This window comes from Balearica regulorum, chromosome Z (assembly GCF_011004875.1).
Source record: "Balearica regulorum gibbericeps isolate bBalReg1 chromosome Z, bBalReg1.pri, whole genome shotgun sequence".
NCBI lineage: Eukaryota > Metazoa > Chordata > Aves > Gruiformes > Gruidae > Balearica > Balearica regulorum.
Genome location: NC_046220.1, coordinates 82,892,916 through 82,916,923, shown reverse-complemented (window position 1 = coordinate 82,916,923; position 24,008 = coordinate 82,892,916). Strand labels below are relative to the sequence as shown.

Here is a 24,008-nt window from a genome sequence, read left to right as displayed (position 1 = left end):
TTAAAAAAATCACTGGTCATATATGAAGCTACTGTGCAGTTTCCTTTCATTCTTAAGTATGGGATGCTGTGGAGTACAGCTTTCTTGTCTCTTAGGCCAGCCCTTAATTAAAATGTCTGTTTCCTTTTCTCTTTCTTGGTTTTGGAGAGCCTTAGTTCTACATGCAAAGTAGGGGTAGTATTACCAAGAATTTACATATGCAGCTATAATACATGTTCATATGTATATACACGTATGTGTTATCTGCACCTGTGTATCAGGGCATGTGTGTGTATATATATTATTATATATATTTTTTTAATATATATATCATATATACCTTAAGGTGAAGCTTTTTCTGACAGCCTGAGTGAAAAGAGTGTCTAGTGTCTGCCTAGTTTGATTCAGGCAGTCTGCCGATGTGGGTGCAGGAGCAGGTTTGACCGTGGCGTTTGTGACTGTAGCACCAGTGGTGCTTGTGAGAAGAACTGTGAGGCTGACAGAGTCACGTTTACTCTGTCACGGCCAGTCACGAAAATCCCCGCTGTGTCTTGCTTCTCTTTCTGAGTGGCAAACATGAATGTATGAAGGGATGATAAGGAATCATTGATATCTGAAAAGCTTATGCCTGGCTCTGTGTCTTAATGTGATGTTTTCCAACCTGATCTTCAGTACTGATCACACTTCCCATTTGGATGTGTTAAGCACAACTCAGCAATGGGATTAGTCCCTGTGAGATTTGGAGCACCACTGGATCTGACTGTAGCTTTTTTTTTGTCTGCTTGAACTTTTTTTCCTCAGGAGTTATCTCAGAACTGCTTTTGCAAACACTTATTTTTTTACCATGAAATGCTCCCCTCCTAACTCTGTATGATGTGATGACATGTCACAATGATGTAACAACATCCTGAGGACCAGATATAGCTTTAAGAAGCTTGTCACTGTCTGCTTCTGCTGAGCTACTGGGGACAGATTACTTCATCTGTTGAATCTTATGTTGAATTTTCTTGTTCTTTTGCTCTGAAGGAGGATTTCATCATCCCTGATTTCTCAGCACTTTTTGCATTTATGGTTACATTCCAGTGTTTCTGAATTGTTGGCAAAGACAACCATTGCACGTTAGGATGGACTTTCCAAACCCTGCTTTTGCTGAGAGCCATAGGTAAATGTAGCGCAGTCTGATTTAGTCCATTGCCTCTGGAGAACTCTTCCAGAGGGGCTGGGTAATTTTCAAGTATCCCATTTCACATCTGTGAGCTTTCTCCCACTTGCAGCACCTTCCGTTTTCCATTTCCTCTGAGACATTATGAGATGCCGTGTCAAGATGTCACCAGCAGCATTTGATAGGTGCTGTGTTGCAGTTTAGGAAAATTACTGGAGTTCACGTGCTTTGACCTGAATGTATTTGCTTATCAGAAGCTTCTCAAGCTTCAAGAGATACCTGTTTGTACATTGTATGAGTCAGCCTCAGGAATTCCCTCCCAGCCTCCAGCAATGTGTTAAACTGACACACTGTCACTCATTTTTTACCTCCCTCTGTGACACCTTGACCTAAATCTCAAACTTTCTCAGCCCTGTGCTCCAGTGCATGAGCAACTTGAAGTACTTGATGTAGTAGTGTCGTATTCTTGTTGCTGTAGTCTAACCTGGGTTAGTTCTGGATCCTTAAAAGGTTTAGGTTGTGCTGGCTGTCAACACAATTCCAGTATTTTTTAATTCTATAATGTGCAGAAATTTGGTGCTTCTCAGTGTACGGGGGGACCCTTTTGTATTGCAGATGTGTATGAACCCCTGAGAGGAGGATGGCAGTAGCTGAGGCTAGCCTCTGCTGCTTATTCACAGAGAGACTTTTCTGTCTGCATACTTGCACTGCCTGTGTGAGTTGTGAACACTGTAGGCTGTTTTACTGTTATGAGAATAAGCACTTGAGGAGTCCCCCAGGTTGGTAGATGATTCACTGAATGGAAAATTGAGGGACCTGGCTTCTGTCCCTGGTTCTACTGTGAACTTAGATTATTTTTTTTAATAAATAATTTTTAATGCCTTTTTATTAACCTCTACTGAAGTGACTTTTACCTTGTAGGGTCTCCATTTCTTTCTAGCTGTCTTTATATGTTTACCTGTCAAATTTTAATGTCTCTCACTGATTTTTGTGCTTGGTTAGAGCTGCTGCAGCAGTCCTGAGTACTGCTATGTGGATGCTAGAGATGACATACATGTGTTAGCTTGCTGCTTGAATAAGGAGTTGCTTTTCAGCCAGACTCCCAGTGGTCATCTATTCCTATGGGATTTCTGTTCCATCTCCTTTAAGTTTTGGAGTCTGGGCTTCTTTACAATGTCAAGTACTGTGAGTATTAATTTGAAACAGCAAAGAAGGTGGAGCTAAGACTGATGTCTTTAAATCTTCAGGAGTCACCACTCATAAATCTTCTTGGACAGACCAGCTCCCTTCCTTGGCAGCTTGTGGGCATTTCATCTTATGAAAGCATCATCAGCTACTGCAACAGTCACTACCCTCCCTCTGTTATCCTTGCTAAGGATGCTGCAGCTGAACTGATAGTGAAACTCCTGAAAATCTCAGCAGGCTTTGGTGCATCTTCAGACAGTCACATCCACCTTGTAAGTTGAACTGGTTTTGTAGTGTCTCTGAGCTGTTCTTGTCATTTGCAACATTCTGCTTTTGTGTATTATGGAGTATGGAAAGAGTTCTGGGCATGATTTTTTTTTTTCTAATTAATTTTAATTATGATTAACAGGATGCAACACTGAAGTGCCGAGCATACATTCGCCAGGTGGTTCAATTTCTCAGCACCTTAGAACAAAGTGGAAAGATTACTCTTGCAGTTTTGGAACAAGAAATGTCCAAGTTGCTAGATGATATTGTCATCTTTAATCCCCCAGGTTTGTGTTAAAGAAGTGGCAAATTACTTTAAAGCTTTAAGGCTTTATTGTTCTGTATGGATTGTTGAACATCTGTGACTGTGTAATTACTTGCATTACTATAATGTCTCCCTTATAGGCAGCAGGGCATGTTGCTTTGATGATGTGTATATGTAGGTGGTATATTAGCACAAAACAAAAATATGAACATTGCCCTGTAGAGCTGTCGAGAGTGACAGGGCCAACAGAAAGAACAGAGATTATGTTGTGAGTAAAACTGGCTGATATACAGGAGCTTGAGAGATTCTTTTCTTTGCTGTCTAGTTTTTAATTTTTTTTTCTTATTTGTCTTTTGCATCTATTTTAAAAGGAAGAATGACACAAGTACACTCTCTTGGTCCTGAGGGGTCACGTTCTAAGAAAGGATTCTAAACTGTTGTGCAATTGGGAAAACTCACTATATTAAAGTAGAGGAATTCTATTTATGTACACTAGTAGCATGGTGTGTCCACACCTACAGCATTTATATTGATCTCAGTTTTAGTACTAGTACCAACATGAGCTTCCTCTATAAAACTTCAGGAGAAATCAATCTTTTTGCTGTACTACACAGAAATACTTGTCAGGAGTTGTGTCTCTTCCTGTCCATGACCCACACTGGTGTGCTAGCAAGAGTGAACAGGACATGTCCAAAAAATCTGTGTGGCCGTTAACTGTCTCTCAGTATGTATATTGCTACTTGAGGAAGCTCTGTAGGACAGCCCCATAGTCAGCCAGAGTCTTTGTGACCTGAAGAGAAGTGAGGGCTTGCCTGTTACTGCCAACAGTCCTTGTAGCTGAGAAGTTTTGAAGGAGACGAGCTCCAGTATAAGAGGAGCAGCTCTGTTTCATGAACTCCTGTCCATGCTTCTGTGTGTTAAAGAGCTGAGAGAGAGAATTCTCTGTGTTGTTCAACCAGGCTGTGGAGCACACTGAAACGGAGTGGCAGGAAAGTGGTGGTGTGTATCAGATTTAGCTTCTCTGAGGTTTTGAAGGGGCTGGCAGAGGTTTTTGGAAGAGCCTCCGGGGCAGCACTTTCTATTGACAGCAGCTGGAGAGGAGAAAATCAGACTTCTCACATGGGCATTGCACCAGGACTTCTCCCAGGAGATCTAGTGGGCCCTGGTGTTTGGTGGTGGTCTGCAGCCTGTGGAGTGGGACATGGCTGTAAAGCTGGTTGTGACCTCAGGCAAGTCAGTTAACCTCCTGGCATCCTCTGTCTCAGTTGGTCTAGGATAAGAGATGTTTACCTTACCAGAGAGCTGTGCCATGACAGGTGGCTTTTGAGGTTTGTGGGGTTTTTTTTCATAGTAGGTGGATACAGACAGAATAGCTTAGTTTGGAGGGGAACTCTGGAGACCTGTAGTCGAACCTCCTCCTCAAAGCAGAGCTAGCTTCAAAGTTAAATCAGATTGTTCAGGGCCTTGTTTGGTGACCTTCCAAATATCTGCAAGTGCAGAGGCCTCAGCCTCTCTGTGCGATGTTTTTCCAGTGATTAGTCCTTCTTTGTGCACAACTTTTCTTCTTAACTAGTTTAAATTTTTCCTTCTACAATGCCTGATGTTGCTTGAAAAATTTCTTTTATAACAATGGGGTTTTTTTAAATCAATATGTTCAAAGATCTATTCTGTAGTTTGATTTTTAAGAGCCAAGCTCAGGAAATGTTTGTACTTTGAGGGTACTGTTACAGGTGGCCCATGATAACATGTTCCAGCAAAGCCAAGAGATGGTTTCAAAGATATTCTGGGGCTGAACACTGGGATTAGCAGGAAATCTAGATTCCTGGAAATGCACAAGGGGATTACAACATTTCAGGGCTCATCTCCGTCATATTTCAAAGTGAATTGTCTAAAATCTTGGTTGTTTCACTCTAAGCTGTGCTTTAAACTATGTTTTAATACCCAAGGTTTCTTGGAGACTGTATGTGTGCTTTATCGCTCAATTGATTTGCACTGTAGTCATGGTGAAAGACCTTAGATGAAAGATGGGCTCCAGTATACTCTGCTGTACAGTCTTATTAGCTGTCTGTCTGTTTTTAATGAATGAAGAACTCTCATCAAGGGCCAGGACTGCAAGGAATGAGTGTGTTACTGCTGTTTAATAACTACAGACAAGGAACTGAGGTGTGTAACGAGCAAAAGGCTTTTCCCAGTGTCTGCAGAAGGGGTTCACTGGTGAAGTTGAATTTGAGTTCAAGTGTCTGTTTACTGAAATGGTTCTCTTCTTTCTAACTTTCAGATATGGATCTGCAAACACGTCATATGGCCCTCAGCAGTCTCTTTACAGAAACGCTGATGATGATGAACAATTCTAGTGTTACAACAGCCGAGTCGCTACGGGGGAGCTTACGAAAGTGGATTGACGGCAGAGTGCACGGTTTGCTGGCAATGCCCCTTCTCACAGCAGCGTGTTGTAGCCTGGCCTCTGTGCGACACATGGCAGAGACGACAGAAGCCTGTATCACTGCTTACTTCAATGAAGGTAGGAGCCTGTCTTCTGCTGCTGCTTGTCTCAAAACTTTGATCAGTCTTGGATGCCCATTAAATACAAATTGTCTGGAATCCTTAGAGCTTCACGCTGCCCAGCACTGGAACTGGGTTTTAATCTGGTTTCCGTAATTAGAGCTCCTTCCTTTGTATCCGATGGCTCCCAACTGTTGCACGTATATATGTGCTATAGTAACTAGATGTAGAAAAGTTAGGCTGTTGTGGTTTGGGTTTTTCAACTGCTGTAATTGTGTATTTTCTTAAGAGCCATATCTGTGTCTGTGAAGACTGTTGTGTGCTGTGTACTGGCTGCCATTTTTCCAGCTAAAGGGGAAGACTTCTTTAAAAAAAAAATCACTGCAAGAAAACAAAACAGATATTTATGTCCACTCCTGTAGTGTTCTGTAGGCTAATTTAAGAAAAAAACAAAACTATTAACTGGTAAAATTCTGAAATTCTGTGGTGTGGTTTGCTTTTTTTTTGGGGGGTGGTAGTGTTGGTGGTTCTTTTTACATAATCCTTGTGGAACTACATATTGATTTCTTCCGTGTTCTATGTGATCAGATTTCAGTACACCTGAAGGAAATATTTAGAATTCCATTGCTGAAATTTTCAGATCTAATCCTGAGTGAATGCTGGGAAAATATCTTGCTTTGATCTCAACAAGATACCCTAAGAGAGTGGAGTTTTTCTTTTCTCTCCGTCAGAGTTCCATGACAAATTGATCACCTGGAGAAGAGCTGAAATGGCCCAAATCCTGTAATTTAAAGGAACACAGTGAAGTAGCTCCAGTTCTTTAGTTTTACCGAGTGCTGCTTACTCACATGCACTTTGGTCTGTCCTTTTGTCTTCTTCATAGATTGTCCTCCCCACTGGGACTTAGGCTGGGGCCCTGTACTTGCCTCCCTCCAAGTTCCTGAGCTAACCATGGAAGAATTCCTGCAGGAGTGCCTGTCTTTAGGAAGCTACTTGACCCTGCATGTCTACCTGCTGCAATGCCTGAACGCCAACCAAACTCTTACCAATGAAATGAAAATCCTGCTAACCATCAGTAAATGGCTGGAGCAAGTGTACCCTAGGTACGAAAATCAAGGCTTCTGAATATGCCTTGACTTCTAAATAAGACGATGGTTGTATGGCTGGTATAATTAAGTGGCCAGGTTAATTTTACCTGGATGCAATGGCCAATCCTGCTATATCCACTATTACAGAGTCTGCCCAACCGCAGTGCAAACACTAATAGTTGTGGTGCTTAAATAGAAGAAGAAATTTTATTTACCTGAACACTTCTGGTGTGGTTTTGGTCAAGTTTTCAGTCAGAGAAGCGTGATTTCAGTGGCAGCCTGGATTTGTTCTCAGTTAAAATTACTTTAAGCAAACCCTGAATCATGGTGGTTTCCACTTCCCAGAATGTCCACTAGGTGGGTGAGTTATGTGCTAAATATTCCATGTGACACTCCGAGACCTGGTGTTCAGAGCTGCTCATGAACCAAATCTGAACCCAGTGGATCTGGTGGGGTGCCCAGAGTTCCTCTATCACTGTAAAACAACTTATTAGTTAACAAGGTTCTGGGGGTAAAGGATCGATAGCTTTGGGGTTAAAATGGTAATACTTTGTACTTAAAATTTGTAACAACTGTATTTACAGTTGCTGTTGAAATTTCCAGAATTTAGCAAATGTGATGAATATTTTTCCATATTAATGTTGATAATGCTCGTATTTGCTGTGAAAGAACATTTTGGGAAAATGTGCATTCCCACTGTTTCTTGAAATTCAAATAATACTTTCACTGTTATAGGTACCAGTGTAATTTGATTGCCAAAGTGTGAAGAAGACTGCAAAGCCACCATACGCAGCAAATTAAACCTTTCTCTAAACATCAAAGCTGAGGGTGCCTGGGATGGGAAATGACTGGGTGGAGTAATGTGAGGATAGTCTGATGCAGGAAACTCGTGCTGATGCTTTATGTGGAAAATCTGAGCTTCTTCACTAAAACTGCAAACTGTTTGGGGAAAGATTAAAAATATCGTACGGGGAACTTCACTTTGAAGTTTTTTGTTGAGCAAAGCACAATCTTTCCTTTTCTAGAAGATCGTATTAAAAGTCTGAGTCGTTGTGGAAACTACAGCTACAGCTTCCTGAAGTGTTTTGTTGGCAACTAAAGAATTAAAAAAAAAAAAAAAAGAGTAGAGATACGGCTTCATTCCTTTTATACCAAGTCTTAGACAAGTTTAAACGCACTTACGGCTGCAATATCATTTATTCTCACTTGTAAAACTGAAAAGGAAGCATTGTTCTTTGTCCTCTTACAGGCCCTTAAAACTTGCTAGCTGCTGTCTGTGTCAAATCCATGACAATAGCAGTTATGGCAGTATAACTGGTAGGGTAGTATAGTTTTGCTATCCTCCTGGAGTAAGATTAGCTGTCATTAATTAATCATCTGAATTCTTCATTCATCTCCCTAATGGGGAGAGATACAAACTTCTTAACCTATGCATCTGACTCTAACTTCTATTTTGTTTTATTTTATTCTTTAAATCTTACCTAAAGCTCAGCAAAAGAAGAGGCAAAGCTGTTTCTTTGGTGGCATAAAGCCATGCAGTTATCCTTGGTTCAGATGGAGCAAGATGACACCATTCTGATGGAATCTGTCATTCGGACACTGCTGTCAATCCAGGGCCGGCAGAGTCAGCTGGCTGAGGAGAGGCTGAGTTCTGGAATACTTGGTGCTATTGGGCTAGGCAGGAGGTCTCCTTTGTCACCCAGGTAAGCGTTGAAGGTGCAGTAAATTAATTTATTTGAGTCATCATGTTAAAAAAAGCTGCAGCCTGGATCCAGACAGCACAGTGCAATCTCAAAAGATGTTCTGAATCCAAGCTGTCCCCAAATCTATAAGGTTGTTTGAGCCCATCACAGAAAAATTGTAGCAAGTGTTTGAATCTGGTTAAGTAGTGACTATGAACTTCTGCAAAGTTTGTGGTGGAAAAGGAAAGAAAATGCAGTCATGATTCTGTTAAGAGAAGCTCAAAGAAACATGTTTGCTTGCTATTCACTTCCCTTTCTAAAGACACACACCAAATTTTGTTACTAAGTATTAAAATCAAGTTCACTGTGGAAAGAATGCCAAGGAAAAATAGGTAAATATTTGTGGAACACCAATTCAACACAGTACCTAGACATAACTGTGTTTATAAAGACCTTCTGGGATGCAGTCCTCTTGAAATTGCTCTGAAATCTTAGTCTTGTTCAACTCATCCTTTGATTTGGGTGATGAGGATATTTCAAAGTCTGTGAAATGAAGGAGTATTTCAGATGTGACCTCAAGGCTTCAGCTAAGCTTGGACAGATGTAACGCTTTATATGTATGGTATTATATTATCTCCTAGTGTGTATGATATACTATAAGGTACGTATTAAAGTGATTTTTTTTTTTCTTAATGCATTGAAAAAGGTCCTCTAAAGTCTTCCCTACACTCCTCATGCAAGATAGATCTCATGGGTTAGAACTTCGAGTTTTACCTGCTGTTGAGGACTTGCAAAATTGATACAACCTTCTCTCTCTTTTTCCCTGTGCAAGGTTTCGGGTGGTTGCCCGCAGTTTGTCTGCCTTCCTCTTGGTGCAGATTCCTGCAGAGAGTCAAGTCCGCCTGAAAGCAGGGTCAGAGCCAAAGCTATCGCAGAAGGCCCAGCAGGTAGTGTGTGCCAAGTGCTGGCTTCTTGACGTGGCCTCTTTGTGTGCTTGCTCAGTCTGTTGGCTGAGGTTTGTAAAAGTCACTGTAAGCTTTGCTTCAAGCTAAATCCTCCTCTCAGCTTGTTGATTTTATTTGGTGCTGAATGACCTCAATCTTTTTTGCTACTGCTTTACATCTGGATCTAAGTTTGAATTTCAGAAATAGCTTGTTGTTCTCATTTGTCTTCTCAGGGAAGGGGGTGTATCAGAAACTCGTGTACTGTTTTTGCTATGCATCAGAACACCATCTTGGAACTTGCCACACACAAGGCTGGGTGCAGCATGGGCCAGGAGATGGTGCGAGTTTCCTGAAGTCTGGTAGCAGGACTGTGTGTCTGAGCCTTAACCTAAAATGATCCTAGGTTAAATGCAAGTAAAACTGCTTATACAGCATCAGTTTCAAATCTTAAACACTGAAAAGGTGCAGATGAACTTTCGTCTGTTAACCCCAAGTTCAAAAACTTTGGAGCATAAACAGATAGGAGTTTAAAACAAACAGGAAGAAACAGTGCTGCTGTGATTGCCCTGCTTTTCAGTGGTAAAGCAGGACTGTGTTCACACTAACTTTTGTTTATGTGAGGTCAGGGCTTAAAGGCCCTATGACAAATAAACATTCCTTCTTTAGCACATGCACTGATAGTGTTTTAGTAAGTCCATGAGAAGAGGAAGGAGGAGTTGATTAGAAACCAGAGCAAAGTAACTTGTACAACTTATTTCTTTTCTCCAGGAAAGGAATAAAACTTGTTCATAGATTTCCAACACTTGTCTTGGCTGATACTGCCAGCGTGGGCTCTTTTACATTAATTTCCAACTTGACCATGTCTCTGTAATGTTGTTAATGGGAGCAAAATAATACTTTTATGAAAGTCAAAGATGCTCATAAGAAAAACCTGAAGTGAATGGTTAAGTTCTTGCAGTTTGTATTTTGGTGTAATTTCCCTGAAACCATGTCTTGAGCTCATGAAGTAAATATTTGAAAATATTTGAGTTACAGAATCCTAGCAATCCTTGGTAGAACAGTTGTTGTGTTGATCTCGGGGAAGGAACAGCTTGAAAAACATGAGATGACTTGAAATACTTAAGTGATTGTATTTCACAAATGTTTTATTCCAACAAATCTCTAGTAAATAAGGATCTTGCATGGAATTGTGAATATGACGGCTCATGAACTTGTTTGTCATGGACCGAAGTACACACAGCTAACAGAATTTTTCCCTTGTATCTATAGGCACTGAATACTCTTGAATCTATGGCATCAAACAAACAATATATGGATTATCAAGAGCAACTCTCCCAGGCTTCTCAGTTCATCAAGCATCCAGAACATTGTCTTCGAGATGGCAATAATCTCTTGGCTCTCCTTATTAACACTCTGTACCCAGAAGTGCATTATTTGGACAGCATACGATAGCAGTACTGAGCTCGCAGAATCATGTGATGTCGATTACTCTGGTTTACATTTAATGTTGATATTGCACAAGTAATTTTTACTTTTCAGAGTTCCCATTTAAGTCAGAAATGTGAATGGGAACTACACATTGGCAAGTTTTCTCCTCTTAAGGTTTTCTTTCTCTTCTTTTGATTTGTAGGCCTGTGGAATTGCTTAGTTTTTGTTGACTGAAAGCACTTGAATATCTTCCTGTGTGTGATGCTCATCTGAGAGGAGGATACCTGAGGATAGGTTTACAAATCATTAGACAGCAAAGCTCATCCTGTAGCTTCTTCAGTTTTTGCTTTGTGCCTTTTTTTATTTTCCAGCATGTCATCACCAGGCCAGTTCAAAGTGAATGGGGGATTGTGTTTGAAAGAGGTCTTGACTTTTTTAACCAGGATACCTCTGAATGTTATGTGAGTGTGTGTCTGGAGACTTGTAAAGTCACTGTATTTGGAGAGATTTAAATTTTGATATTTTTTTTTTGCTCTCCCACAGAACTCTGTAGTTGAAAGGTATGCCTACGGTCTACTCCCACTTCTGTAAATACAAACTAAAATTTGAACTAAAGAACTTTGGTTTTTTCCTATTTTCTAAATATTAGTGAGTCTGCATCCCTATTGCTTGATTAAATGCAAGTAACTTCTAGCCAAGTTCTTTTAGTCAGGTGATTTAAATCCAGAGACAGATTTTCTGGATCCCCAGTGTCTGGGAGGGGAACAGTTAGTCATGTTCATATTAGGTAGGATTCCTTAATTCTGAAAGTCTGGTTGTTTAGGAAATACTGACACTCATCACTTAATTCTTTTTTGCCTAGCTGGGCATGACACAACAGCATTTTAGATGATACTGTGAACAGGTATTTATCTTGTATTAAACTTGGTGATTACTACTTAGAATTCTGTTGCCAAAGTGTGAACCATGAGCCTGTAAATTTATTGTTTCAGCTGAATGATCACTGGTTTTGTTGCCTTGTCTGATCATAAGATGCACCTTTGTTCAGGGAAAGCAGAAAGTGCGTTTCCCCAGTTGCTTGTCTGATGATGTCCATTTTATCACCAATCTATTTGAGGTGGCCCAAGGTCCTGCAGTACCAATCTGTACACCTCTACGAAAGAACAATGATCATTTCTTCTCTTCCTCCATTAATTGTGCCTTTATGTTTAGAACATGGTTATGTGTTAAAATATTAGTTCTGGTCACTAGGGGAAGGAAAAGTACTACCTACTGTTTGGTCAATAATGCTTTGAAGTGTTGCTATTAACTGCGGTTCCAGTGCTGGAGAACAAATCACCTTTTTCTTCTTGACAGATTCTGCTAACTATGCCAGCTGGGTCATTAGATCACCTTCATCTTAATGTGGTCTTAGAGTTCTTTGCTCTATCTGCGAGCCTATAAATATATATATATATGTACATCCCTCTGTGTATATTAACCAGATATTGATGCAGCATGTTTTATAACAGACTCTTTTGGAACATTCATGTCTGGAAGAATATGTTCTGCTGCTTCCCCCCTGCCCCCCCTTCAAAGACTTAAAAGCACTGGTTTTATTAGATTCAATGTTATTGATCAGTCGCATAAAAATGTGAAAAAGTCAGAAATGTGTTTGACATGCACTTTTCAAATGAGGTGTTGTTTCAGCTGTTGAGTTTTTAAAAATGTTGTATTTATAACATGCTATGTCTGCAAAGACCATGCAAAATAAAAAATTAAAAAAAAAAATCAAGTAATTTGTGAAAAACAGCATGATATTTTCAACTTGCTGGAGGAATCCACATCAGGCAATACACAGTTGTTCTTGGAGAGGAAAGTGTGATGGGGGAGTGCCACACAGTTGCTCAGTTGGTGGAGATTTGGAGACTCTTCTCTTTGACATCCTAGATTTAACATGTATGGGATACAACAGCCTGGTTTTGTGCCCAGAGCCCAGGAGAAAGCTCACCTATGTAATGGCAGAAATAACATTTCTCTGTCCTGGCAAAATTCCGCAAACCTCTGTGATAATGTGACCGTAAGGTGATGCACTGGATCAGCTCTTCAGCACTCACCGCTGACTCAGACTGTGGAATTTGGTATTTACCCTAAATGGGGGGAAAGCTGGTGGTGTGGAGGGAAGTAGGGGAAAACTCTGCCTCCCATGGTGGTGGTACAACGTTCTTGCTGAGGACTTTGCTGGTGGGCAGGGCCAGACCAGGGTGGGATCACTGCTATCAGCAAACACCATTCACACCATCATCCTGGACGCTAAGCTGGGTCTGTTCACCTGGTCCTGGAGCACGTTCAAGGGTGGGTTAGAGACTTGTCTGTGGATGGCCAGTGATTTTGTAGTAGTGACTTCATCTCAGAAGAATTAGAGATGGGTAGTCAGGCCTTAAAGGAAATTTTTCATGTCACACAGAAATGGAAACGGTTGAGAAATAATTTTCTTTGGCTTTTTGGAAAATGAAACACACGAAAAAAGCCAATTTAGTTTATAGGAACATTTTCAGAGCGCATTCGTCACGAAGCTCTGAGATTCTGCTTGTGTGTGTGCATGGCACTAGGAGCTGCACTAGAGTTACAGTACAGACCACCCTTTGCATGTCTTGCTTAAAGCTCTACCAGCTTTTGGAAAACCTCTTTTCCTTTTTTGCTTGGACTCCTCTTGAAAGTGAAGATTTCCTTTCAACTCTTAAATAAACTCTTCTGGAAGTTAAGGAATAATAATAATAAACTAGCAGAAGCTTCAGTGGTGGGTTTTTTTTTCACAGCTGGTATTTGAAACATGAAAATAGTTCACTTGCTGGCTCTAGGAAGCTGCATGTGATTTGACAAGTGGAGTGGTGAAAACTGCTTTTTGAATTAACGTTTGAAAAATACCAAAACAAAAAGATGTGAGAAAATGGTAGACTGTCATCTGCTTGCTAAACACTATGGCATGGGCTAAAAACACACAGGTGGGTTAGAACTGGCATCCTATGTAGATCCTCTTCCGCTCTTCCAGCTCCGTCCTGTTTTCTTTTTCTTTCTTCTGTTTTCCCTTTCAGGGCTTCTCTTACTTGTAAGCAGCAGCAGGCATGGAAGTCATGCACCTGCAAGGCCTGTTTGCCCTTCTGTGCATCAGTCAAGGTCAGTCTGGTGTTTACTGGGAAGAGGCACCCTTGTACAGAGCAGAGAGGAATTCAAGCTGTGCAGGTGGGTGCAGATGAGACCGCCCAGGTCCTCAGCTGCGTCTTGATGCTGTTCTCTCTGTCGGCAAAGTCTGGCTGCCGCCGTGTCTGCGGTCAAAGTTCTCGTAGGTGGAATCTTGCAGCTGTGGCCTGGCAGTAGAAGAAATGAAGAAGGTTGAGATATTTCTGGCTGGTCTAGACTTTGTAAGTGGATTCAGCTAGTAGTTAAGGAGTGTCAGAGTAAGTGTCTGCAATAGTGTTTGATACGGATCCTCCCTTCTGCAGCAGGTAGTTTTGAAGTGTCTGAGTTGCATGTAGTGTTTTACATCTTAAAGCATCCAGAACAATCTCCTACACCATTAGCATTAACTACTACTACTGTCCTGCTGCTCAGAGCCTCAGGAGGTTGTGACAAACCTCTTCTGAGAAGGATCCTCTCATGTAGAGCACAGAGGATTATGGTTTATAAGCTTTCATCTATGTATATATCTATTCAAATACAATCAAGTGCGCAGTATGGTTTAGACACTGTTAAATCTGCAAAACTATGCTTTTGCAAAGAATTATTACAAATTTAACTGTAGGATTAAATTCCCTGTTGCCTCTTTGGCTGTGTCCTGATGCTGTACACTTGACTGTCCTGCTGAAATGGCCATCTTGCCTGAGCCTCCTCCCAGGAGTGCCCAAGCCTTGGTCCCTCACACCGGCTCGCCTGGCCATCAGCCCAACCCTCTCCTTGTCCCAGGAGCCTGCTCTCAGGTCAGAAGGTTGTTGCTCAGACCAAGGCCACGTTCCATTTCTCTCCTTAGCCATGTCCACCCTCCTGCTGGATAATATGAGTAGAAGGCAGGATGTCCTTACCGGGCCAGGCTGGTTGGAGCAGAAGAGGGACCTGTGAAGTGGGAAGGAAGATGTGGGTTAGCAATGTAGTCAGAGTGGGCTGGGTAGCCAGAACTGACCTAATGCTATCAGAATCACTAAATGGTTTGAGTTGGAAAGGACCTTCAAGACCATCTAGTTCCAACCCCCCTGCCATGGGCCGGGACACCCTCCATTAGACCAGGTTGCCCAAGGCCCTATCCAACCTGGCCTTGAACACTGCCAGGGATGGGGCAGCCACAGCTTCTCTGGGCAACCTGTGCCAGTGTCTTACCACTCTCATGGTGAAGAATTTCTTCCTAATACCTAATATAAATCTACCTTACATCAGCTTAAGGCCATTACCCCTTGTCCTGTGACTCCATGCCCTTGTCACCAGTCCCTCTCCAGCTTTCCTGTAGCCTCTTTAGGGACTGGAAGGTGCTATAAGTTCTCCCCGGAGCCTTCTCTTCTCCAGGCTGAACAACCCCAACTCTCTCAACCTGTCCTCATAGCAGAGGTGCTCCAGCCCTCTGATCATCTTTGTGGCCTCCTCTGGACTTGCTCCAACAGCTCCATGTCTTTCTCGTACTGGGGACCCCAGAGCTGGACGCAGTACTCCAGGTGGGGTCTCACCAGAGCAGAGGGGCAGGATCACCTCCCTCGACCTGCTGGTCACACCTCTTGTGATGCAGCCCAGGACACGGTTGGCTTTCTGGGCTGCAGGCGCACGCTGGTGGCTCATGTTGAGCTTCTCATCAATCAATACCCCCAAGTCCTTCTCCTCGGGGCTGCTTTCAATCCATTCCTCACCCAGCCTGTAGTTGTGCTTGGGATTGCCCCGACCCACTTGCAGGACCTTGCACTTGGCCTTGTTGAACTTCACGCAGTTCACACAGGCCCACCTCTGCAGCCTGTCAATGTCCCTCTGGATGGCATCCCTTCCCTCTGGTGTGTTGACTGGACCACACAGCTTGGTGTTGTCAGCAAACTTGTTGAGGGTGACCTTGATCCTGCTGTCCATGTCGCTCACAAGGACGTTAAACATCTGTTGGGAAGCTGCACTGGTGGGTGGTTGTGACACCCCAGTGAATGGGGAGAAGAACTTTTTTCCAGGTGTGTAGTCCACTTCGCGATGGTGGTAGTAGGGCAAAGCATTTCTGATTTTGTTATTGAGAGTGGTCACCATGGATTCATCAAGGGGAAATCATACCTGACCAATCTAATAGTCTTCTCTCATGGCATGACCAGTTGGGTGAGTGAGGGAAGAGCAGTGCATGTTGTCTACGTTGACTTCAACAAGGCTTTTGACACAAGCTTAGGAAGCATGGGTTGGATGAGTGAACAGCGAGGTGGGTTGAGAACTGGCTGAATGGCAGAGCCCAGAGGGTTGTGATAAGTGGTGCAGGGTCTAGTTGGAGGCCTGTAGCTAGTGGTGTGCCCCAAGGGTCAGTGCTTGGTCCAGTCTTGTTCAATATACCCATCAATGACATGGACGAGGGGACAGAGTGTAGCCTCAGCAAGTTTGCTGATGATACAAAACTGGGAGGAGTGGCCAACACACCAGAAGCTGCGCTGCCATTCGGCGAGATCTGGACAGGCTGGAGAGTTAGGTGGGGAGGAACCATGTGAAATTCAACCAGGTCAAGTGTAGGGTCCTGCACCTCAGGAAGAACAACTTCTTGGTTGTTAGGGGTTAGGGGTTGACCTGCTGGGAAGCAGCACTGCGGAGAAGGACCTGGGAGTCCTGGTGGACAACAAGCTCTCCATGACCAGCAGTGTGCCCTCGTGGCCAAGAAGGCCAATGGTGTCCTGGGGTCCCTTAAGAGCAGGATGGTCAGCAGGTCAAGGGAGGTTCTCCTCCCCCTCTACTCTGCCCTGGTGAGGCCACATCTGGAGTTCTGCATCCAGTTCTGGGCTCCCCAGCTCAAGACAGACAGGGAACTACTGGAGAGAGTCCAGTGGAGGGCTGCGAGGATGATGAGGGGACTGGAGCATCTCTGGTATGAGGAAAGGCTGAGAGAGCTGGGGCTGGTTAGCCTGGAGAAGAGAAGACTGAGAGGGGATCTCATCAGTGCTTATAAATGTGTGTCTAGAGGAAGGGGCCAGACTCTTTTCAGTGGTGCCCAGTGACAGGACAAGGGACAACAGGCACAAACTGGAACACAGGAAGTTCCAAATGAACGTGAGGAAAAACTTCTTCACTTTGAGGATGACAGAGCCCTGGGACAGGCTGCCCAGAGAGGTTGTGGTCTCCTTCTCTGGAGAGATTCAAAACTCTCCTGGATGCCATCCTGTGCAACCTGCTCTGGGTGATCCTGCTCTAGCAACGGGGTTGGACTAGATGATCTCTAGAGGTCCCTTCCATGGCCTACCATTCGGGGATTCTGATTTGTCTTATGCCTTCTACAGTTTGAGGCAAGTGGTGGCTTTCGCAAGGTGTTGACATCAGACTGTGCCTACAGATAAGTCACAGTGATGTGACATCTCATCCAACCTAAGAGGCAGAGCCTGGAGTCCCTCCTGGTCCCATCCTCTCTGTGCTGTCATACAGCAGGAATGGCGGGCTGGGGGCCAGTCGCCTCTGATCTTCTTGGGAGGTCTCATGCCGCAGTCCACGAGCTGATTCTCATCTCCTACAAGCTGGGGTTTCCCAGCATGGCGGGTGATGGGATTTCACTAATGATGGGGACTTGCCTGAATAGTGAGGCCTGGGGGACCGAGATGGGACGGTCGCCTGTAAAAGAAGGATGCCCACCCCAGGAGATTAAACTGTTCTGTGGGATACAGTGAAGGTAAAACCTGCCCGCAGGCTACAAGGGAAGAGGTAGTAATTAGTCTACTTCAAGAAAAAAAAAATAAAAATCTGGTGGTGTAGGCAGGGGGTTCTCCACTAATTGCCCATCTGTTAGTTTATTAACCTTTCTTCTTGGGTGCAGGGAAACTCCTGTTCCCTCTGTCTTTTCAAAGATTCCTTCCCAAAGGTGACCTCCTGTCTGCAGGCTGTGACCAGCTAGCCAGCAGGTTACTCTTACTTGTTCTTAGATTTCCCATTAGAAATGTCCTTCTCCTACAGTGGAAAATTATAAAATCATTTTAAAAAAACCTCCCAAAATCAACAGAACAACCCCAATCCCTTCTGCCTGACCCTATCTGCCACATCCCATTGCTGGCTACCAGTTTGATGGAGAAAGACTACCATGGGAAATCACGATACATACCTCCTCTCGAGAAAACAATGAAGCTCAGTATCACCAGCAAAATGAGCACTTTAATTCCAAGAGGCACAAAGATCAGGATCAGGAAGAAGGAGCTGCTGGATGCTTTGAATTTATAGAAATACACAGCCCCCTCTGCTCTCCCATGGCTGTTGACAGCAGTGCAGGTGTATTTTCCATCATGGGTCAGGTACCGGAGCTCCTTGGTGACGCGATGGTTCATGCTGGTGATGGAGGTGAGGTTGCTGTAGGGTGGTCCGGTCCAGGTCAGAGTGGGTGCTGGCTCCCCCTCGGCGGTGCAGCGTGCCTGGAAGGTGCGATCTCCGTTGTTGCTGACGGTGATGTTGATGATCCTAGGGGCAGCTGCAGAAATTGCAACAGGGAAGGGAAAGTGCTTTCAGGCTGCAAAGACAGGTCTAATGCAAAACACCTCAAATGAGCTCTTGGTCTTGGTGGACCCTCAGCATGTTACATTAGGGTAAGCTTGGAATCAAACCTCCCCTTCCTCATTTTTCTTGGCATTTTCCTTCCCTGGATTTCCCCACCCTGCCTATGTTGGATAGAGGAGCAAAGGGATTCACCCAGCAAAGCCTGGGTGCAAGGATGTGTACTTTATTTGTGATTTATCCCTGTAATGCCTCACACAGTTTTCCGAGCTTCAGTCAACTTCAGCTGTGGTGACCTTCCATGGTGGCAGAAGGCAGAGGCGCTATGCCGTAGCAGGGCAATCATCTGTGAAGATGGGTTGCTTTCTGTAGTTGCACAGTGAATTGCAGCTCAGTGCCGTCCACGATGCAGGCACAGGTGCCGCTGGTGACCTTTTCAGCCTGACTGCGTCTGCACATGGTCCAGGACAAGGCAATCGCAGTGCTCTCCTGCCAGCATCTTGCGGCTGTTCCTTTGGTCTCTGACCTCCAGACCATGCGTGGATGGACCTGTTTGTGTGAGCCTGTTGCTTGGTGCCTGAAACTTGCTAGATTTGGCAAATTATTGTCAGGGAACATTTATGCTCCTTGCTACAACCTATTTTTGATGTTTTTCTCCAACTCTGTAGTGATCACCCAACAGCTGGTGTAGGTTCCTGGTTGCTTTGGGGGTAGCACACAAATATCAAGATGGGGTCACTATTTTGTGTCCTGTATTTGTAGCATATGGGATTGTGTGACTCAATGAACAGTGGTAAAGATCATTTTGGGGATGCAAAATGTTAAAAGATGTGCTGTTGAGCATGTCATCTTTGGTTTAGTCCACTAAGGAAGCATAGCTGATAGAACCAAGCTTGTCTTACCCATCGATTCTCTCCTCTTGGATCTGTTGACCCATTTAATGCATTTAGTTCCTAAAGACATCATGAAAACAGAAGGGAACTAAATGAGTGTCCTCACAGATGAAAAGCAGGAGTTCAATGCTGATTTCTTTTTTTTTTTTTTTTTCAGGCTAGACAACAAATATGTAGCTTGCAACCACTTACAGCGCATCTTCTCCCTTGTCTATGTAATGCAGGAGGAGATTGAGGCTGGAGGACTGATCCGTAAGAAAGCTAGCTGTGTTAGTTGTCATGTGCCTGTGTGTTTTGGTGTTTAAATGAACCTTTTAAGCATTATTTAACCACTCCCATTCATACTGTCAGGGTCCCTTCCCAAAGCCGGGTGCAGCCTTGGTACCATATCTGTGTATGTTATTGTTCTGGTGTTAAAATCCAGGCAGCCCTTGAGAGACAGATGTTGCTGCCATCCTACCCTGGTCATGCTGTGTGTGTGGGTGTTTAGGAGCTGCTCTGAGTGAAGGAGAGCCTTGACTACGCAGAACTTCCCAAGAAGTAACTGAGCTCATCCTTGGGTCCCATCTGGATGCCCACAGTGCATAGCAGGCGTAAGGCAGTTTCACTTCACAAGCAAAATCATCGGACACATGGTACCTTTGCACTCACGGGTAAGGTCTGAGTCTGTTCCTGGAGCCACCTGGGTCTCCAGCACTCCCTTGATCTGTGAGTGCACCCGAGGAGATGGTATTAGCATTTGACATTTGTTGATCCAAGCTGGTTTTTCAGGCTCTTTGCTTCCTGCTCCAGAGAAGTTTGGACCTATGGCATGTGGGTACCAGGTATCTTGTCTTTCCACTCCCCCGTTACCATCCATGCCTTCTTGTGCTTACATCTGCTAACATGTGCTCAGCATCCAGGCTCTCCAGTTTAGATTCTGATGAAGAGGATGTCTTTAACCCCACCCCATGGGCTGCTGAACCCAGCTTGTGTCTCTGCTGCCTGCACAGATCCTGTGCTGCAAGGACAAAGCGGGATGCCCAGGACTTGGCTGTCTCTTACCCCAGCAGCCAGAGCCTGGCTGTTTCCTCACCAGTTTTGTTCCTATTCCCTTCCTTGCATTGTGCACATCATCTCATACTGGAAGACTGCAGAAGTCAATGAGTATTCCCTATCCAAATATTATAAATTGCCCCCAGAGATGGAAAAGCCAACTCTTTGGAAGACCATCTCAGGTCAACTGTTACCATCTCATCGGTTTCCACATCTGGTGGCTCTCACTTCCCTACTGGGTGGCTTTGCCTCCTTTGGCTCTCGTGCCCTCTTACCAATCAAATGCAGCTTTATCCCATTCCTGCTTTCATACTTGTCATGGATATCTCCGGACAACTCCACCCGGCAGAAGTATCTCTCGCTGTCACTCCAGGTCAGATTGTCAATCCTGATGGAAAGGTCCTTGTGCCGGGGGTTGCCAAGCAGTTTGTATTTGCTTTTGTAGCTGATGGCAGTCTTACAGAGCTCGCTGGAGCTCTGGCTAATGCACTTGAAAACTATCGTGCCGTTGTAAGGTTCCTTGATCCTCCAAATAGCAGTGAGGGTGCGGTCGAATGTTTTGTAGGGGTGTGTGAAAGTACAGGGAAGGATAACCATCTTCCCAAGTTCACCAGTAACATCAGATGGGACATGAACAGACCAGCCATTGGACTGCACACCTAGAAGCAAAAAGAGATGATCAAGACTGATTTATGTGGAGTGTTTAAGAGGGAAATTGGGCATCCTTCCTACATCTGCTGGGTTGTTGCTCAGAAAATGGATGCTCTGCACCCGTGGTGGGCCCTGTTGCTGCCTGGTGTTCTTGCTGAGGACTCACAGATGACTGTGCAGCCCAGTTACCATGGCTGGATTTGGTACCAGTCTGCAGCAGAGCTAAGGGGACTGACTAGCTCATGTTGGAAGTGATTTAATTCTTAAGCAGACCTCGTTTCCCAAGTGAACAACAGCATCTTAAGTTGTTTAACAGTCTTTGGCAGTTAACACTTTTTTTTTTTTTTCAAAAGCTGAAAATAAAAGTTTTGCATGTATTCAGATATCTGGCAGCTTTAAGCACTGAAGTGCAGTAGGTGCAGGAGCCCTGCACTTGAGCGCCTGCACACACGCACTCTGATGTTGCACTATTTGTTACGCTGATCAGTTGGTGGTTGCATTACCCCTGGGGAAGGTAGCAACGGCTGACATTTCTAACCATCAGTGCTGCTGTCATCACAAAGTAGCATCTTATTTGTAAGACGTGACAGGATCTGAGTAAAGACTTGGAGATACTCATTCTACAAGGGCTGGTGAGAACAGCCCTGTATCAGCTCCTGTTGTAGGAAGGAGGATGTCCTCGACAGTAAAGAAAGCATCTCCCTGTTAGCAGAGCAGGTTGTCACTGCGTGGACTCTAGGTGCCAGTATCTTCCCAGACAGGACTTGTCCTAGTGTCATGGTGGGGGAAATCCCGAGTTTTCCAGAGGAGATGTCCCAAACAGTTGCCGAACAGTTGGGATTTTACTCTCTTGGCCAAATTTAGTCACAGTAAATCCTAGCGCAGTCTGGGGAGCTGAACATCAGAGCCACCAGACCCAGTCTGATCGTTTCTGTCCAGTGATGAAAACAGGTTCATCTGACTGGACGTTCCCCACCTTGGAAGTATACAGGGAAAATTCAACGTCTCATCTGTTTCCCTTCCCCAGGAACCAACAGCATCAACAAACAGCACCTGTAGGCACTGCTTTCCATATAGATATGTGTATCTATCCGCTGTCTTGCTAATTGCAACAGCTGCAGCAGCAGATTGTGGCTTCAGGAACGTCTGTGGCTAGATTCCTGTCTTATAAAGCTCACTTGATGGCTTCATTAAATCAGGAGCTCAGCTCTCAATAGCCGAGAATAATTGTGAAAAATATTAAGGATGTCCTGTAAATAATTGACACCCATCCCTGGTCTAGGGATTCATTGTGGTCTGTGGGCATTCAGCTGTAGGGTTAATTGAGTAAACTCTTAAGATAAGATTTGTTGCTTGTTCATGTATCTGTTCTCTGTAATATTTGACAAATACCTCAATGGCAGTGTAGCTCGTATTAATCTATTGTGTGCTGCACAATGAACAAAGGCCAATGTAGGACCAGTTCTCTGCCATTAGGTTATTTATCTGGAATCAGTGCCAAGCCAGTATTTTGATTTGCACTGACTCAAATAGTTCATTATAACTATTTGAGTACATTTTTCAGTCCAGGTAATATAATATACAAGGCTACATGGCCACAGGAGCTCCAGGAAACTTATGGACTTTGACCACAAAGACCTGGCAGTGAAAACAGAAAATGCCATTGCTTTCTATTTTATTTCATGTTTTGTTTTGTTTATTTTACAGCATGTCACTGTAACCCCGTACTTTTGGAGAACTGCAGATCATGTGCTTTTGAGTACATGACTTGCTTTTCTCTGCTACCTTTTTGGTTTGCCTTTTTTTTTTAAATCTTAAGCAAAGAACATTATTTTTAGCACATAAACCACCTCTTGCCTTCCACATGAGAAATAATGTTAAAAATAAGTGCTTCAAATGTCACCAATTCCACCCATTTCTGTGGAAACACATTTTGCCTAGGTCAGCATCTTGTGTATAATTTAATCTTAACCTTAAAGCTTCAGCATGGTAGGTCTTCCATGGCTTCCTCTTGCTAATGCCCAGCCTCCATTTGTTCCTGGGATTGGAGGTCATATAGGCAAATAGCCTACACACCGTACATGAGGTAACTCCTGAAAGGAGCTGCCAGGTCAGTTGTCAGTGGAAACGGTTTGAGGTCATGAACACAATAACAAGATCAAGAGCTGGAGACCACCACAGACACTAGCCTTCCTCTAGCAAACACTGTTTGCCAGTATATCAAAGCAAATCCCATTGAGCTTAATGGAACTTCAGTGCATACTTGAAGTTAAAGGTGAGCTTAAGTGCTCAGTGGAACTGGAGCAAATTATGTCTGTCGCATAATAACTGCTAGGAACGTGAAACAGCACTTCTGGGTGGTGATGGAAATGCTGCATCCAACTGGCAATGCAGGGGAAAAGTTAGATGAAGATGAACTCCCTGCACAAGTTAAAAAAAAGGAAAAATGCAAAAAAACCCCAAGCCAAAGACCTTTTTGACAATCACAGAGTCAAGCCTTTGAGTTGTTCCAGTATTCTCACATGCAGCTCCAATTTCAGGATTCTTTTAAACAACATGATGGATTGTACAATTCTTGGAGAGTTTATTCTACCAGGCAATTCCCTTGGCACTTTGAGTAGAGCGAAAAGAAAAGCCCTGATCAGACAGGGCAAGCTCAGAACTCACCCTTCCTGGAGATGCGAAGGAGGCACAGAAGAAACAAACCGAACTCTCTCATGCTGGTTGACGTTCTCCACTGAGGTGTATCAGCAAACCAGAACCGTCTCTACTACATCTGAGCTGCTGGTCTTGAAGTTACAAAAGGTTTTTCCAGGGATGGAAGAAGTTGTGGTTTTCCTCTCCTTGGAGGAAATGAGTTGTCTGGGGGAACCAGCTCTGGATTCAGATATTAATAGTTTTGTGGTCAATCATGTGAAAAATCCAACAGAGGGAATCAGAGTATTACCATTTTCCATCTAAAGGAAAGGGATTGCGGACTGGGGCTGCAAACACCCACTTCATGTGGGTGATGGTACAAGAGGGGATGGCTTTCAAGTGCTACCAACTCACCGATCTGGAGGAAGTCCTTGCAATGTGCCTAAGGAGGTGGCATGTGAGACCCCTGTTCTCCTGGCTTGAGGTAGTTCATCCTCCTGAACCCAGAATCTGCAATGCAACTGTGTTTTACCCCTTGTGCTCACTAGTTATTGTCACTCTTAGGTGTAAAAAACCACCTTCTTCTTTCAAAATCATCTGAGCACTTGTGCCAAGGTTCGGCAGTGGAGGA

At 43.9% G+C, this 24,008-nt stretch overlaps 2 protein-coding genes across 5 annotated transcripts in view; one reads left to right on the top strand and one right to left on the bottom strand.

Annotated features, from left to right (window-relative positions):
* EPG5 (ectopic P-granules 5 autophagy tethering factor) overlaps positions 1–12,280 on the top strand; it is a 57,072-nt gene extending 44,792 nt beyond the window's left edge. For both annotated transcript variants that reach the window (XM_075739702.1, XM_075739701.1), the window contains exons 38-44: positions 2,389–2,598; positions 2,736–2,880; positions 5,137–5,379; positions 6,244–6,463; positions 7,936–8,151; positions 8,963–9,077; positions 10,344–12,280. In XM_075739702.1, the coding sequence (XP_075595817.1) occupies positions 2,389–2,598; positions 2,736–2,880; positions 5,137–5,379; positions 6,244–6,463; positions 7,936–8,151; positions 8,963–9,077; positions 10,344–10,526 (1,332 nt within the window). In that variant the 3' untranslated portion in view covers positions 10,527–12,280. The remainder of the gene's footprint in view (positions 1–2,388; positions 2,599–2,735; positions 2,881–5,136; positions 5,380–6,243; positions 6,464–7,935; positions 8,152–8,962; positions 9,078–10,343) is intronic.
* Positions 12,281–12,673: 393 nt separating this feature from the next.
* On the bottom strand, positions 12,674–23,640 carry SIGLEC15 (sialic acid binding Ig like lectin 15). 3 transcript variants are annotated; one of them, XM_075739762.1, is made up of 5 exons: positions 23,408–23,639; positions 20,365–20,748; positions 17,779–18,138; positions 14,561–14,591; positions 12,674–13,849 (listed from the first exon to the last, which is right to left on the bottom strand). In XM_075739762.1, the coding sequence occupies exons 1-5, from the start codon at positions 23,457–23,459 to the stop codon at positions 13,753–13,755; spliced, it is 924 nt and encodes a 307-aa protein (XP_075595877.1). In that variant the 5' UTR covers positions 23,460–23,639; the 3' UTR covers positions 12,674–13,752. The 3 variants fall into 3 exon arrangements, with proteins under 3 accessions (XP_075595877.1, XP_075595876.1, XP_075595878.1); XM_075739761.1 differs by lacking the exon at positions 14,561–14,591 and having other exon boundaries at positions 23,408–23,640; XM_075739763.1 differs by lacking the exons at positions 14,561–14,591; positions 20,365–20,748; positions 23,408–23,639 and adding an exon at positions 19,706–20,046.
* Between the last annotated feature and the right edge of the window lie 368 nt (positions 23,641–24,008).